The sequence below is a fragment of the Mizuhopecten yessoensis genome, unplaced genomic scaffold (genome assembly GCF_002113885.1).
Source record: "Mizuhopecten yessoensis strain PY_sf001 unplaced genomic scaffold, ASM211388v2 scaffold11099, whole genome shotgun sequence".
NCBI classification, from domain to species: Eukaryota; Metazoa; Mollusca; class Bivalvia; order Pectinida; family Pectinidae; genus Mizuhopecten; species Mizuhopecten yessoensis.
The window spans coordinates 1,164,339-1,182,786 of record NW_018408879.1 but is presented as its reverse complement, the minus strand read 5'-3'; the positions used below and the strand labels follow the sequence as shown (position 1 = coordinate 1,182,786).

At 35.5% G+C, this 18,448-nt stretch overlaps 1 protein-coding gene across 1 annotated transcript in view; it reads right to left on the bottom strand.

Moving 5' to 3' along the window:
• LOC110465698 (forkhead box protein O-like) overlaps positions 1 to 16,051 on the bottom strand; it is a 30,074-nt gene extending 14,023 nt beyond the window's left edge. The window contains exon 1 of the mRNA XM_021521691.1: positions 15,472 to 16,051. Within this exon, the coding sequence (XP_021377366.1) occupies positions 15,472 to 15,819 (348 nt within the window). The 5' untranslated portion in view covers positions 15,820 to 16,051. The remainder of the gene's footprint in view (positions 1 to 15,471) is intronic.
• Positions 16,052 to 18,448: the final 2,397 nt, after the last annotated feature.

The window sequence follows — 18,448 nt, the reverse complement described above, 5'->3', positions numbered from 1 at the left end:
AGCTGAAATCAGAACTGATAATTCTGCTTAGCAAAGTAAGGTAACGAGTTCTTATTATGCATTTAACATGTTATAAATGAAAAAGAGGTATTATCCATGTACAAGGCTAATAATCTGATAACAAGTCTATAATGTACTTGATGTCACTTACATGCCAAGACCCTATACACAGTACATACTGCAGCACTTATCATTGCAGTGACTGGTGCCTACTTCCTTCCACCTAAAGTAACTTCCTGGGGCCACCAGGAAATACTTTCAGGCAACAAAAAATTCCCACGTTACACTTAAGCATGAATACACATTGCAGTAAGATCTCATAGAATATATACGATTACTGAATACTGCTGAGGAAAAATTAATACAATAGCAGTGTCAATATATAACATCGAAACGTGTACTAGTACACAATAATGGATGGTCTTTAAGATATAGCAAAGTCAATATTTGCATGCATAACCCACCGATGGATAAGAAAAAAATAAAGCAATGTTTAATAAAAATCTTGATATTGTATTTCATGATAAGAAGCCAGTGTGTGTTTGATCCGATACAAGTAAAGCGACCTTATATACTAACCTGTTAACTAAGTTCCAATCCACTTTGTTATAGGTGTGTGTACCTATAACCTGTGTAGGTTATACTGTGTCATGGTTTATCATAACACCACATACATGTATATATCTTTACCAGAGTAGTGTCATATCTGCTTTACAAGTCTGACCATTGGGCTACAGATGTACTTATATCAATATCTACCTACATTTATAGATGTTTTATTTATTTATTTTTCTAAAATTTCACTTCTTATGAAAACAAAGCAGACACATAAACTTAAAGCTCATGGACTTTTATGATAATGTTGGCAACCAAGAATACAATATAATGTTCATTTTTAATTTCCTGCTCATGACTTAACATTTTTGGTTTCACAACATCAACCATTCACCCCTACCTAATAGTTTGCCTCATGATGCACAACCAGATTAATAAGAAATAGTCGGAGAGACGGTTCAAATCCTGTAAATATATTATCTTTATACCTAAAATTAAATTGCCTTATACTAGTAAACCTGCTGAATGCATGCTTCATTGAAGAGAAACGAGTGGTTAGACACAGTACAGATGCCCTGACATACATCATGTACTGTATGTATATTGACCTAGGAGAGCTGCCAATGTGTACTAGTCTACAACGTGAGGGCAATGGCCCGTAGCTATACACACAACACTTGTATAGATGGAACCATATAATCAATGTTTCGATGAGGAAAAAACCTAATCACAATCTTTAGCATGAAGCATACTACTGATTGCTGCTATTAGAAATTGCTTCCATCATGTCCCATCAATTGACAAATTTGTCTGGCTTCTATTCAACCAGCTTCCTATTACAGTCCAAATAATATACGATCTATGCTGATTAACCACCATATACACATGTACATCGTACAGCTGCAGGGGTAACATAATATATAGCTGGTGTACATATATAATACCTGTCTAGGGTATTTGTATGAAGTCTACATATAATACCTGTCTACAGTATTTGTATGAGGTCTACATAATACCTGTCTACAGTATTTGTATGAGGTCTACATAATACCTGTCTAGGGTATTTGTATGAAGTCTACATATAATACCTGTCTACTGTATTTGTAGCTGGTGTACATAATACCTGTCTACAGTATTTGTATGAAGTCTACACTTAATACCTGTCTACTGTATTTTTAGCTGGTGTACATAATCCCTGTCTACAATATTTGTAGCTAGTGGATGTAATCTCTGTCTACAATATTTGTAGCTGGAGTACATAATCCCTGTCTACAATATTTGTATCTAGTGTACATAATCCCTGTCTACAATATTTGTAGCTGGCGTACATAATCCCTGTCTATGGTATTTGTGTAGCTAGCTAGTGTACATAATCCCTGTCGACTGTATTTGTAGCTAGTGTACATAATCCCTGTCTACAATATTTGTAGCTAGGGTACATAATCCCTGTCTACAATATTTGTATCTAGTGTACATAATCCCTGTCTACAATATTTATAGCTAGTGTACATAATCCCTGTCTACAATATTTATAGCTAGTGTACATAATCCCTGTCTACAATATTTATAGCTAGTGGACATAATCCCTGTCTACAATATTTGTAGCTAGGGTACATAATCCCTGTCTACAATATTTGTAGCTGGGGTACATAATCCCTGTCTATGGTATTTGTGTAGCTAGCTAGTGTACATAATCCCTGTCGACTGTATTTGTAGCTAGTGTACATAATCCCTGTATACAATATTTGTAGCTAGTGTTCATAATCCCTGTCTACAACATTTGTAGCTAGTGTACATAATCCCTGTCTACAATATTTATAGCTAGTGTACATAATCCCTGTCTACAATATTTGTAGCTCGGGTACATAATCCCTGTCTACAATATTTGTAGCAAGTGTACATAATCCCTGTCTACAATATTTGTAGCTGGTGTACATAATCCCTGTCTACAATATTTGTAGCTAGTGTATGTAATCTCTGTCTACAATATTTGTAGCTGGTGTACATAATCCCTGTCTACAATATTTGTAGCTAGTGTTCATAATCCCTGTCTACAATATTTGTAGCTAGTGTACATAATCTCTGTCTATGGTAATTGTAGCTAGCTAGTGTATGTAATCTCTGTCTACAGTACTTGTAGCTGGTGTACATAATCACTGTCTATGATTATTTGATATGTGTAGCTACTGTCTAGATATGATCGGTATAAAGAGGACATTGATACAAGCAACTATGTTTCGAATTGATTAGGATAAATATCTTTTGCAATATATGGATTTGGAAGGAAGCCATGTTTGGTATTTATCAATCTCTTTTACAGACACAATCTTTTTACCTGCAAAATAAGCAAATTATGAAATTTCAAGTGGTTTGTGTACACTTCCTTATAAGAGATTGTAATAGTGTGTATGTACTATGTACTCAAGGAAATGGTTGATGATCATAGAGATATATTGTTTGTAGGCAGGTATGGTCTGTCAAACACATGATAGACCAAGTATAAAGGTCACACACACCATGCATCACCTGCCACCGTTTACTTTTAGCCTGATGACAGATCTGGTAGGTATAAGCATGGTCACACCAGTACTAGCCCTGCTGGAAGACATTGTTTCATGATGACCACGACAGACATATTTATTATAATTGATTACATTCATTTGACAAAATGTTTTCTTTTGAATTCTTCATTTCTTTCCCACTGTGCACAAGTAATTTCTTTCCCACTGTGCACAAGTAATAACATCACAATTTATTATCACATTAACCATACAAAATTACAATACCTTGTGTTTATATTTGACAGGAATACATCTTCTCCTGAACTGAAACACTGAGTGACTGACTGATACCTCTTAATATCCATTTCCTTGTGTGGAAGACATTTATTGCTGTCTACATATATGATCACATCTTAATCACCTAAAGCCTTGAAATATCTCTAATTATGTCTATGTACAGTGACTGTATGTACCAGAATCCCATTTCAACAAGCTTCATTAAGTTTATAAATGTAGTTAAAAATCATGTATTACAACATGAAGAAATATCTACAACAAGAGGCCCAATGGGCCTGAATCGCTCACCTGGTTTTAATCTCACACTTGTAATCTTAAAAGTGGGCTAATTATAAAATACAACTACAGGCAGAATATCAGTGTTTGATTCATAAAAACTTATTAAAAGATTTAAACATATGACGCATGTGACCTTGAATGTCGAACAAGGACATTAGGTTGAACAGAGTTTATAGTCTTCAAACTCAGCATGCTTCTGGGAAAATATCAGTACCCTGGACCTTTTGGTTATACAGAACAAGTCCTTTAAAGATTTAAACATATATTGACCACTGTAACATTGAGTATGGGCGAAGGTCATTCATTTGAACAAACTTGGTAGCCCTTCATACCAGCATGTTATTGGCCAAATATCATCACCCTTGGCCTTTTGGGCATTTAGAAGAACTTGTTTAAAGATTTTAACATATTTGACCCCTGTCACCTTGATTATAAGTCAAGGTCATTTTTTTTAACAAACTCGATAGCCCTTCATCCCAGCATGTTACTGGCCAAATATCATCACCCTAGGCCTTTTGGTTATTCAGAAGAACTTGTTTAAAGATTTTAACATATTTGACCCCTGTCACCTTGAATATAAGTCAAGGTCATTTATTTGAACAATCTTGATAGCCCTTCATACCAGCATGTTACTGGCCAAATATCATCACCCTAGGCCTTTTGGTTATTCAGAAGAACTTGTTTAAAGGTTTTAAACATATTTGACCCCTGTCACCTTGAATATAAGTCAAGGTCATTTATTTGAACAAACTTGATAGCCCTTCATCCCAGCATGTTACTGGCCAAATATCATCACCCTAGGCCTTTTGGTTATTCAGAAGAACTTGTTTAAAGATTTTAACATATTTGACCCCTGTCACCTTGAATATAAGTCAAGGTCATTTATTTGAACAATCTTGATAGCCCTTCATACCAGCATGTTACTGGCCAAATATCATCACCCTAGGCCTTTTGGTTATTCAGAAGAACTTGTTTAAAGGTTTTAAACATATTTGACCCCTGTCACCTTGAATATAAGTCAAGGTCATTTATTTGAACAAACTTGATAGCCCTTCATCCCGGCATGTTACTGGCCAAATATCATCACCCTTGGCCTTTTGGTTATTCAGAAGAACTTGTTTAAAGATTTTAACATATTTGACCCCTGTCACCTTGAATATAAGTCATTCTCAAGGTCATTTATTTGAACAAACTTGATAGCCCTTCATCCCAGCATGTTACTGGCCAAATATCATCTACCTAGGCCTTTTGGTTTTTCAGAAGAACTTGTTTAAAGATTTTAACATATTTGACCCTTGTCACCTTGAATATAAGTCAAGGTCATTTATTTGAACAGATTTGGTAGCCCTTCCTCCCAGCATGTTACTGGCCAAATATCATCACCCTTGGCCTTTTGCTTATTAAGAAGAAGTCATTCAAAGGTTTTAAACATATTTGACCCCTGTGACCTTCAATATTTGTCAAGGTAATTCATTTTAACAAACTTGGTAGTCCTTCATCCTATCATGTTAATGGCCAAATATCATCACCCTTGGCCTTTTGCTCATTAAGAAGAAGCCATTAAAAGGTTTTAAACATATTTGACCCCTGTGACCTTGAATATAAGTCAAGGTCATTCATTTGAACAAACTTGGTAGCCATTCATCCCAGCATGCTTCTGGCCAATTATCATCACTCTTGGCATTTTGGTTATTCAGAAGAAGTTGTTTAAAGTTTTTAACATTTGACCCCTGTGACCTGGAAAATAAGTGAAGGTCATTTATTTGAACAAACTTGGTAGCCCTTCATTCCAGTTTGCTTCTGGCCAAATATAATCACCCTAGGCCTCTTGGTTATTAAGAAGAAGTTGTTTAAAGTAAAATATTGACGCCGCACCACACACAGCATAAGCTCACTTATAGGGCCAGGTGAGCTAAAAACACTGAGCATCATTCTTTTGACCTTGTAGTGGTCCCTTTGAATCGCAATTCAATTAATTCTGATTGTAGAATTTGTTGTCTCCAATCTCTACCAGTGTTATATGTATTAGCCTTTCACATGTACTTATAATTATTGAATCTTAGTATTAAGACAACAAACTTGACCTTATCACTTTCGTACCCATTTTAATAGATCTGGCTACGGATAGGAATATGTGGATTATTACACAAAAACATTAATGAAGCAAGTCATCTTCCAAATAAATCCTTTATGGAAGTCAACACTAACAACCAAACCAAAGCACGTCAAAACTAAAGACTGACATGTCACATCTGAAGATGTCACTGTCAATCTGAAAATTATAATTGATTTGGCCAAAGCATAGATTAACACTTCGTTGACAGTATTTATATATGCATACCAACAAATATCTTAACTGTTTCAATCACATGTCATTATACTAAACCAGAAAACGAAAAAAGTTGACTGAATTATGAAGATAATTCGATAAACTAGCTACATTAAATCACTGAAATATAATATATTTCTCTTTGGTATCAGTTCAAACTGTGTACACTTACATAACATGTATATCCTGTATGTGTATATATAGAACCCCAAACTGTCTAGATCTCGCCCAAGGCCAGGCCTCTATTATAACATATATATGTATATACATTACATACATCAAAAGATGAATCTGAAATTAACCAAGCTTCAAATTTATCCTATTTCAATATATATGGATGTCACACTGCATGTTAATTACAAGAAGTTTCTCTGTATAATAATTATATAAAATAGAAATATGAAATAGGTAATTAGAAAATGTTATGTCACATACTACTTGGGCACATAATAAAGTGTCTATGTTGATACAGTTCTAGGTGGAGCATGTATATCAAACACTGGGCTATGTAGCTCTATAGATTACTGAAGTAAAATTCTATCCCTGTACGGTACAACAGGTATATCAAACACTGGGCTATGTAGCTCCATAGATTACTGAAGTAAAATTATAATCCTGTACGGTACAACAGGTATATCAATTCAAACACTGGGCTATGTAGCTCCATAGATTACTGAAGTAAAATTATATACCTGTACGGTACAACATGTATATCAATACAAACACTGGGCTATGTAGCTCCATAGATTACTGAAGTAAAATTCTATCCCTGTACGGTACAACAGGTATATCAATTCAAACACTGGGCTATGTAGCTCTATATATAGATAACTGAAGTAAAATTATATTATATACCTGTACGTATTCGGTACAACATGTTAACAAACATTTGGTAAGTAAATTGCTGAAGTAAAATAATATACATATGTACAGTACAATGTATGTGTCAGGTTTTACACAGCATTTACCATTGTTCAGATTTTTATAGCTACTGCTTTATTTGGTAATACTTATATGCATATAACAATCTAAAGACATATTACAAAGGTATATGATACAATAACATGTCTATAAACCAAGTACACACCTGTACAGTACATTAAGTTATATACATAAAGGGCATGGAAGCGTACTGGATTGATATATAGTCGTTACAATGTTAACATGCATATACATGCTTATAGGAACAGCATACAAGGATCTCGACTCAAGCTAGATCAAGTGTGAATAAAATAACAGTGTCTTTCACCAATACATATTTATATTTACTGAAAAGGCTTAAAATTCACACCAATGTTGTTATGAATAAGAATGAAAAGCCTGCTTATTAAAGAATGTATTTAAACTTGAACCTTTCCGTCACATAACAGCTTTATATCCGTGTACCACAAAGAGCCTTTCAGGAATTGTGATGTGTTCTGAACAGTCAGACCACACAAAGTATATATTGTACAGATCAAGTAAAAAAAACTTGGGTGTATTTGAATCGACAGGAAGTACTAACACATTTTTTCTCAATGAAAACAATAATTTTTCATTTAGATAAATCAGCGAACCCAGCTTATCCTTGTCTAACTGGAATTGTTCAAATACAAAATTAGAGACAGAAAGTGAAGGCAATATTCATTGATTGACTTTGGCTATCTCAGTATCTGCAATGAAATACTCACACAAACTGATCATGATCAACTTTCACATCAACAGTGTATGTTTTTATTACCATATTCAATCTAATAAGAGCACTGCGCTTACAAATACACAAGAGGGGTACGCTTATCAACCCTTTCGATTGGTGCTCATTTTCGTATGTATTCAAACCAGTCGAATCCATCAATGTTTGTGTGTTCAAACTGGTCGCATTCAGCCATGTTTGTATGTGTTCAAACCAGCCGTGTCTGTATGTGTTCAAACTAGCCATGTCTGTATGTGTTCAAACCAGCCATGTTCGTGTGAGGTCAAACTGGCCGTGTCTGTATGTGTTCAAACTAGCCGTGTCTATATGTGTTCAAACCAGCTGTGTATGTATGTGTTCAAACCAGCTGTGTCTGTATGTGTTCAAACCAGCTGTGTCTGTATGCGTTCAACCCAGCCATGTTTGTGTGTGTTCAAACTAGCCGTGTCTGTGTGTGTTCAAACTAGCCGTGTCTGTATGTGTTCAAACCAGCTGTGTCTGTATGTGTTCAAACCAGCGGTGTCTGTATGCGTTCAAACCAGCCATGTTTGTGTGTGTTCAAACCAGCCGTGTCTGTGTGTGTTCAAACTAGCCTTGTCTGTATGTGTTCAAACCAGCTGTGTCTGTATTTGTTCAAACCAGCTGTGTCTGTATGCGTTAAAACCAGCCATGTTTGTGTGTGTTCAAACTAGCCGAGTCTGTGTGTGTTCAAACTAGCCGTGTCTGTATGTGTTCAAACCAGCTGTGTCTGTATGTGTTCAAACCAGCCATGTTAGTGTGTGTTCAAACCAGCCATGTTAGTGTGTGTTCAAACTGGCCGAATCCAGCCATATTGGTATGTCTTCAAACCGGCTGCCTAGACTTGAAATCTGTTGCCACATTATTGTCACTACCAAAGTGAATTGTGTTAGTGAAAGTATGCTAACTGGTTGTGTTTCAGTAAAAGATGACAATGTTGCAGGAGTTTTTCCACAATAATTGTGACTGACAACATGATCACTGAAGAACAAGGCCGAACGTACGTCACAGACTCTAGAGGTGATAAAAGTTTTTACAGTCAATTAAGATGATAATAACTTGAGGTTAATGACAGAAAATAAGTCAGAAACTTATGACAAGACTTTTTGAACTGTATGATGGAACTCATATTGACTTGTCTGATTTTGAACAAAGTGATAATGAAAACAATCATGTTTTGGATCAGTTGAAGTTGAAACATTTGTGCAATCTCTTAAAGGACAAATCAAAAATCTTCACACCAAGAGACAACTGGCCAAATTTTGAATCAGAAAATTCTGCTAAACCATTGGCATGTATATATATAGCAGCATTCTATTGGTACAGCATATCTCAAACAGATGACACATGCAAGGAGGTATAGCTGAGCTTTTAAGCAATTCTGAGACGTACTATATGACCTTTTTCCAATAACAACACTAACACTGATGTTTGTTGGGACTATTCTAGGGCCTGCAGGTGCTTGGCACTTTTCATGTGTGATTTAGTGCCGACTCACCTATTTCCTTTATATTAATGATTTTACAATACAAAGAACAGTTGGCCTTGGTGAATATAATGTCCAATTTGAATTCTTAAATTTCCACCACGAATGAATTATCAGGTTCTTGATCCATTGTAAATTAAACATGCATTTCCTGCATTCCTTCGGCTATATATAGTGTCTGCATAAACAAATAACAGGTCCCAATCAAGTTTGATGTTACCATGTTCTTAGTGAGAAGGTTCAGAAAGGCATATTCATGTACAATGAATCCTAGTGATTCAGCTAGTTGCTAAATCCTTTTGGAAACACTCCTTTGTTTAATATCGGCTAGTAGCGGAACCTTGATTTTGACGGTAGATGAATTAGGATGTCTTTCACTAAAAAACTATGGTAATTATATAAATATCAATAATAGTATTGAAATGGTCATCAACTGTTTAGTCCTAATCAATGTATTGCTTACATGGTGCTGACATTTTCAAAACATTAATAGTAAAATGCACATGTTGACCTTCAATTCCACAAACATGCAAAATGCATTTTATCAAGCCTAATCTAAACCTGGTTGGTTAATCAATGTATGACACATTTGAGGTTATTGTGACCTGTGGATTGAAAGTATTTTAAGGGCAGTAACTCTCAAACACAAATCACATGTACAGTGTAATATAAAATGTTCAAGGTATACACACATGTAATAAGGACTTAGCACTCCTGTACTTGGGTGAAAGAATTCAAAGTGTATGTAAAGTATACAAAATGTAAGGTGACTGCTAAATGTAGTCACAAGCCTAGATCACACACATACATGTAGCAGTCCCTATTCTGCTGCCCCCATTATTAATGCTCAGTGGCTAAGAACAGTTATGCAATAGAAACTCCAGCAGATTTGGCAAATATTCAAATTTCTGTCACTCCCCATTATGGTGGCCACTACCAGTGTGTATTGATGTGTACACATGTGTGTATTTATATTACTGCCCAGCTGTAGTGCATAAAGTGTATAAAGTTTTATATCTACTTAACCGTTTCAACCCTATGTAACTTGAGTAGACTCTACCATTCATTGATATGGATGAGTCGATTATGGTCTACAGTGGTGAAAGGGTTAACACAGGTACAATGATATCATTAGCAATTACTTAAACAGCTATCCGTCTATAAATATGCTATTGTGACCAAGTGTAAATATATGTCTTCAGGTGAAATTTGAACCCCTTAAGCCGATCCAATCATGAACTGATCCAATCTTTCTGGCAGCAGGAGAAATATCAACAGTGTCAAGATACTGTATGTTTACATAATACATTCAACTGGGTAGAGTGTTTTACGACAACAGGACAGCACTAAAAACCTTGTGGTTGGAATTAAAAAGTCTTCTGTACATGAACTTGCCCAGTATCTCTATTTTGGAGGGAAAATCCTATAGGCCTCTTGGTTTTTCAGAAGAAATTGTTTAAAGATTTTAACATATTTGACCCCTGTGACTTTGAATATAAGTCATGGTCATTCTAATATTTGAACAAACTTGGTAGCCTTTCATCCCAGCATGTTACTGGCCAAATATCATCACCCTTGGCCTCTTGGTTATTCAGAAGAAGCTGTTTAAAGATTTTAACATATTTGACCCCTGTCACCTTGAAAATGGATGAAGTTCATTTTTTTTAACAAACTTGGTAGCCCTTCATCCCAGCATGCTTCTGATCAAATATCATCACCCTAGGCCTTTTGGTTACTTTAAGTTGTTTAAAGTAAAAAATTGACGCCGGACGGACGCCAGACCATGCCATAAGCCAAAGGGCCAGGTGAGCTAAAAATCAAACGTTTGCAGTCTGGTATAAAGGAAACTGTATATATTTCCTCTATATATCACTTCAAGAAAGTTTCAATGTAATTGGTTGAATAGTTTTGAAAATTTGTCCTCTATATATCGCTTCAAGAAAGTTTTAATGTAATTAGTTGAATAGTTTTGAAGATTTGTCCTCTATATATCACTTCAAGAAAGTTTCAATGTAATTAGTTGAATAGTTTTGAAAATTTGTCAAGCACAAAAAGGGCAATAACTCTAGGATAAAATGTTGACTCTGAAATATGAATCTCAAGTGAGCAACTACCGGTACATAGCGTAGACTTCGCATTTTAGTATTTGTCCAAACAAACCTTTATGTAAACACAGCAGCTTGACATGAAAGTCAAGTAGAGTCAATATTCAGATTTTCATTTGGTAAATGACAAAGAATGTAGTAAAGAGGGGATGTTGTACATGTACAAAAGATGAATACATTTCAAATTCTTTTCTCCTTAGGGCTTTGGTTAAGGTTGTGCAGGAATTTGAATGTCGCGTGGCTGTCCACACAACATTCAACATTCACAACATAAAAAGCTGTGCAGTTCAAACAATAAACTCAGCAGCCATGTTAACTTTGTTATGTAAATTATTACAAGCATTTTCACTTACAATTATTTTTACACTTAAAGAGAGGGATCAAGCTATTGAAAGGTACAATACATTTTTCACTTAGGATTCTATTAAGAATTTTTATGAAAAGGAACAAAATTGTAACCCTTAGAGGCTGCTACACGCGACATATGTCGTTTTGAAAAGTCGGACTGTCAGTGCTACGCGCGACATATGTCGTTTCTCGGTCTGTAGGTTTTGATCGGTAGCCAGGAAGTGTGAAGTCGGGTTGTTGCTATACCAAACCCGAACGTGTATAGTAGAAGGCTTCCCTAGTGTTCCCTAGTAATAACCAAAGGTGTGTGTGAGAATTTCAAATCGAAAAAAAATCATAAAAATGGCTGACGTGTAGATTCACACATTTAACAAACAAAATCACACTACCAGAATTGGACCTTTGGTCTGCTCCTAACCCTGGGGACTTGATTAACTAATTTCTGAGCCAAAGTATGGAAATATTAAAGATCCCCACTCTAGAACCATCTATACAATTGCTTGGTATGACTACACTAGTGCATGCTACCAGGATATGCCCTGGGGTCAAGTCTGACCATATGGACTCAATTCCTGGTCTTTTCATGAAAACAATTACGATTCTCTAGTCATAACCATACCGCATACCAAGTACTTTCTGAAAATGTCAATGAAGAGATGAACACAATCATGATTGTATACATATTGGCCTGGATTTTAAATTATGAAAACATGATTAGATATCAAGGTGAGAAATACAGGCCAACTTCAATGACTTTATGTAAGGCCTCACTGTTGCAATACATTGTGAATACAATGTACTGTAACCGTATATGTAATATCAGCTCCATACAAAATATCAAAATATTCTTTGTACGCATACCATAAAAAAATACTGGGTGTTTATTCGTATATACAAGACATTTTTCTTGACATGGAGTTAATGATTATTACATGTACATGTATGGGCAAATAAATTCACTGGAAGTCTGGGATCATTAAGGATTAAGTGGTACATCACACTTTACCTCCAAGCCAGATATAACATATCTTGTTACCAAATAGAAAATACCTTCACGCTTTTTTCACTGTTTTGGTTTCATTTTGATTTTTTGTAGTTGTTAAAGGGAGATAACTCATAAGTTTTTATATCTATCTTGAAATGCAGTGCGACATCAATTAATGCATGACTAATTTCCTCAGCCTTTTGGCAAACTGCAGGTCATGATCACTTGAAAAAAGATAACTGACAAACATACACTAGAAAACTGATATTTCTTCAGTGTTGAGTTGCACACTTTAAAATATGTCTGAATTTTTCAGAGAAACCATTTTATACTGATACTGATACCACATTTTAATGAATTCACCTATGTAAATATCTTAATCCCTGTACAATACAATGTTCTTACTCTTTTGTCCCTAAAATGGAAGCACCAAAACTCTACCCGACTACACTACCGGTATACATATTTGTGCATAAATCTAATCCAGCTTCATTTTTATATTCAGGATAATTTTATGTCCGAGTAACCCTAGCTGTCCAGTATTATGTCCGAGTAACCCTAGCTGTCCAGATTTATGTCCGAGTAACCCCAAGCTGCCCAGTATTATGTCCGAGTAACCCTAGCTGCCCAGTATTATGTCCGAGTTACCCTAGCTGTCCAGTATCATGTCCGAGTAACCCTAGCTGCCCAGTATTATGTCCGTGTAACCATAGCTGCCCAGTATTATGTCCGAGTAACCCTAGCTGCCCAGTATTATGTCCGAGTAACCCTAGTTGTCCAGAATTATGTCCGAGTAACCCTAGCTGCCCAGTATTATGTCCGAGTAACCCTAGCTGCCCAGTATGGATATTTCTTTCGCAATCTGTTTCCAGAATTTGTAATTCAATATCATAAAACACATTTTCTTTGACACAAGCAGTCAATACACGCTACATTACTAGTGTAAAGTATGGACATTGTAAACATCCTGTAAGAACCAAAATCAAGTAATAAGGTACCCAGTCCTGGCACGAAAACATATCAGAGTTCATCTTCTCAGATTCAGGAAGATCTATTATGGTATATAGAGCTCAGCTCATGTAATTTTTTTGAAGAACAAAAAGGGAATAACTCAAAACAGCAAGGACAGTAGTAACTCCTGAAGACTAGTTCCCATAACGTTAATAACATATCATCCTTCAGGTTGCAAACAAGTTTTTGCCACCTTGTACTTTATGGAAACCAGACTTGAGAGGTTGAAACTCTGATTACCTTTATTTTATCAAAGATTTTTATAATATTACTGATAAAAGATCAATTGTTATGTAAAAGTTTCTTTTGATAATAACTGTGGTGGGACAATGATGAATAATATAATAAAGAAAACTTTGGCATTATCATATGTTCATGTAATTAATCCAGAAAACTATATTAACATGTTTCACCCCTAGCTATAGATATTCTGTAGCATTTGTAACCAGATCTGAAAAAGAAGTTAGTAAAATACTTCCCATATATTTATAAATGCATATATTTTGAATGCCTTTTTTACTTGTCCTGTTTTAAAGTAACTCTATGAGAACATTTGAAACCTACATGTGAATGAACCTAATCACTAAGTTGTAATATATGGTTGACCGAAACTGTACAAGTAATAATACATGACCTGGACCAGTAACTGTGCCATGCCAGTTATCATTCAAGTCTTTGTAATTATTATGTGGATGATGTTGAGATAATAGAACACTTAACATAATTTGAAGAACCAGTTTGTATAACTTGCACACAAATCACATGTCTACTTCAATCTAGAATTATAATGCCAATAACCATAGCACCAGAACACCCTGTATGGTTAAAGTATCCTCACAGCTATAATGTTTGATTATTGTACTATTTTAGATTAATGTCATACATCCAATCTCAATAACAAATTCTGTAACAACTAATGCTGTGAAATTGTGAATCTATGTCAAGGACTAACTCACCACACACTACAATGATTATATACGGAGCCAGGTCAACCAATTAATAACAATGCTCTGCATTAAAGCTATTTAGGTCTCTGTGGATTATAACATATAGATAGATAGATCCTCGTCAGTTCATAAATAAAATAAATATGTTCTGCATTTGGGGCAGAATATATTTAGGGACCCCAGGGAGTTGCTGGAATCTACCCCTGAGTGTTGAAGAAAATAACATTATATATGTGAAGTTATACTAGCACTAATGTAATATTACCTGTGAATTAGTCATTTTTTTATAATGTGTCGCTACCTGTATATCTACATATATATATAAGAATTTAACGTTAGCTACAATAAGGTAGCTTTCTGACAAGGAGATTTTTTTAATGTATTGCGTGGTCAGAAGAGGCCAGGTATTAAAATTAGTACTAGTAAGAATTATGTTATTAAACAAGTAAACTGTGCCCAGTACCTGAGATTTCTCCAAGTGCGTTTTGACTAATATTGAGCATGTGTATCACAGGTTATAGACACAACATATCCTATGCCTATATTCTAATATGTAATTACTAATTACATATTAGAATATAGGCATAAGATATGTTGTGTCTATTACCTGTGATGTGTATTGCATTGTCTAACCATGTAATATACAAGACCACGCCCCCTTCGCAAATCAAAACAATCTAGGAAACTTTATACAATGTCAACAACAATACTGATAAGTAAATATCAATTCACAGTTTATGCTATCTTATGATAACATCATCAAATGTAAGCGTCTTGCGTAGAAATGTGTAGCTTGCCAACCACGTGGTTGTTCCTTACCAAAACAAATCGATGTGTACAGTACAGTACACACATACTCGATGGTGGTACAACGGTTTCTGTCAGCTAGCGCCTTTGATGAACAAGCAATACGGGCACATGTCATGTTTAAAACTCACCTTCCAACCTGCCGAACTTGTATTGTCCCCTTTATCTTTAAAGTAGGGTACATTTTGGACCATCCAATCGTAAATTTGCGACAGTGTAAGTCGCTGCTCAGCCGAACTTTGTACAGCTTTCGTAATTAGGTCAGCATACGAGAGATTTCCCCACGCATTACGTCGAGATGATGTCTTCTTGTTTAAGCCGACATTTTCCTGTTTTATTGCATTTTCTGACGCACATTCGTCCGATGCTGGTGAACTCTGGGTATCGTTAATAGGCTCTCGTGGCCTGCATGGCCAAGTGTTGCTCCTGGCTCTCGTTTGTGGCTCGAAGTTCGGATCTATTTCTGGTTGTGCGTCCATTTTGGATCCAAAGCGAGCCACAGGGAGAACGCCAGAAATCAAGCAGATTTACTGCACTTTCGTATTACCGATGTATTTCCACACCATATCATTGATAAGTTAGTAATCCAAAATCACAAAGTCTTCAGAATATACTCCATGACAGCTTCAATTGCCTTATTCCACACACGTATCACAATCAAAACATTGACAGGTAGAAGTCGGCTAGTAGCTGCATACATAGGGGGCACCTGATGACGTATTTGTTGTCACGGGTGATTTGCATATTCTGCGCAATAGATCTTTGCGCATATTAGAACAGGGGTTGCCGTCCTTGATTATTAAAAAAGGAAATCACATCACCTGTTGTCATCATCAATTTTATGTGTAGGCTTAATAAATACATATACACGGAAACTATTAGGCCTAAAGGCGTCGAACGAGTGAAAGACTGTACAGAACGAAATGTGATTTATCGGGACAAAAGTTGAACTAAACAGCTTTTGTGAAATTGCTACTGCCTCGCTGGCACTAGTAATATACACATGTGCAGTAGTGTTTTCTTATCATAGAACAAATAAGGACTCCGACTTCATTCATTTAGTTTATTTATCATAAACATATTTATGTAAACACAATTTTACATTCATTATTTAAATAGTTTACACTTTATCAATATCCAGGTAACGAAGTTTTACATTTACTCACGTGCTTGATTACAAATCACGGACTACTGTCGGTTTACGAGACCATCAAATTGGAAACCAATATGGGACAAAAACAAATGACACTTAGTATCTTAAACCTGTTATTTCCTGTCTGAGGGCTAGGAGATGCATTTTTGTGTGCTTTTTCTGGTACTTACGACGCGTATTTTATGACGAGAATGGGATCTAAACAACGTTTAAAATAAGTCACAAAAATTGCCTGCTAATCTGATTATGATTGTGACTGACTTCAAAATTCAATTATTAGACATTTTACCGCTAAATTTATATCATATGATCAGACACAAAAAATGTATATAAAATTCAATAATAAGATCGTATTATATTCAGGCTGGTTCTTTACCCCCAGATTCCGAAAATTGAAAATCTTATATTGAAATCATTGTCACTTTATAGTTTCGAATACTTCCCTAATACTATTGTGAACAGATTTATTTTGTGTTTCTAATTACTGCTGTCATAGTTACGAGTTGAAATATTAAGTCAATATTGCCATGATTTTTTTTCTTTGAACTATAGAGCAAATGCTTGAATAAAATAATTCAAAGGAAATTGTGAAGACACGAGTAGTACATAGCGAAAACTCGATAAAATTGACTAACGGTATTTAAAAAAAAAAAAAGCAATATTAAACTAGTTACCATAAAAGCATAGCCGAAATTGATGACGAATATGAATAATGGTTCTCCAGCTGCACGTGCCTGTCATGCCAATACAGGTGTGTCACCTACAGGGCGAACCATCAGAGAAAACTATTTCGCGCTCATTCCTTGTAGTCAACCGCGCGAAATATGATATATTTTCGTAATAGCATCGAGGAATTATTCATAATATTACAAGCAATGATTTAAAAATTCAATTGAAAGGTTTTATTTTTTTTATGGAATCGGATACAAAACGAAAAACCCCAAATCTTGCATGCTGCGATGATAGGAGAGCAGAAAAAGATACGTACAGAAACTGTAAGTAGGAACTTGTATTTAGTATGTTTACCTTGCATTTTATGTTTTCATGGCAAAGCATGAATGTCGACCCCGGTTACATTTCTACTCGGCGGGAACCACGGAGACCATCATTTTAACATGTCACAGTTATGATACTTTGATATGGCAACCACCATTTACTCGTTGCTTCCATTTACGTTGTACTCTAAGGGAGTGTACGTTCGCGGTTCTCTGTCACTAAGACGGTGTAATGTTCTCAAGTAGAGAGGATCATATTTATGGTTCCATGCATCCCGACATCCAAGAGGTTACGCGCACTTACGTTCTCTTCACCCCTGGAATATGCCATGATAAATCCTGAAGGCTCTATATGCGCCACCTTAAAGATGATACAACTATATTATATTAAGCACAATAGTCTGATATTCTGTCAATGATTAATAATAATAGTCATTAAGAATATATATATATGCTTCTATTTTTTAATCATCTTATGACATTTTAATATTGTTATTATTACTTTTGATTATTAACAGAATTTCAGACTCCTGTGGTTTGGTCCTTTGACGTTCATCAAAAGAATCGTGCGACAGAATAACGGTAAGATTAGCCGACTTTGAAGCTGAGTATCGCTCCTTAGTAATATTCAAAGCACAGGTATCAGCCTAGCGATTGGTCAGAGTTTTTTTTATACTTGAAACCAATCAAGTCGCTAACTTTGTCATGATATATTCCAGGGGAACAGAGCATGTAAATGAGCGTAACCCCTGGACTAATGAGGATGGGTAGCTTGTAACGAAGATAATTCTAGTTACTCTAGTTTGGGAGAGGATCTTGATCCCCTGTTACAAAAACGATAAATGTACTTAAGGGTAAGAGATACTTGTGGTCCACAGTAGCTCAGACGATTCGATTTACTATTGTAGAGTGGACGTTCTTAGTTCGCTATAAGTAAGAGTGGATGTTCACAGGTCCCTG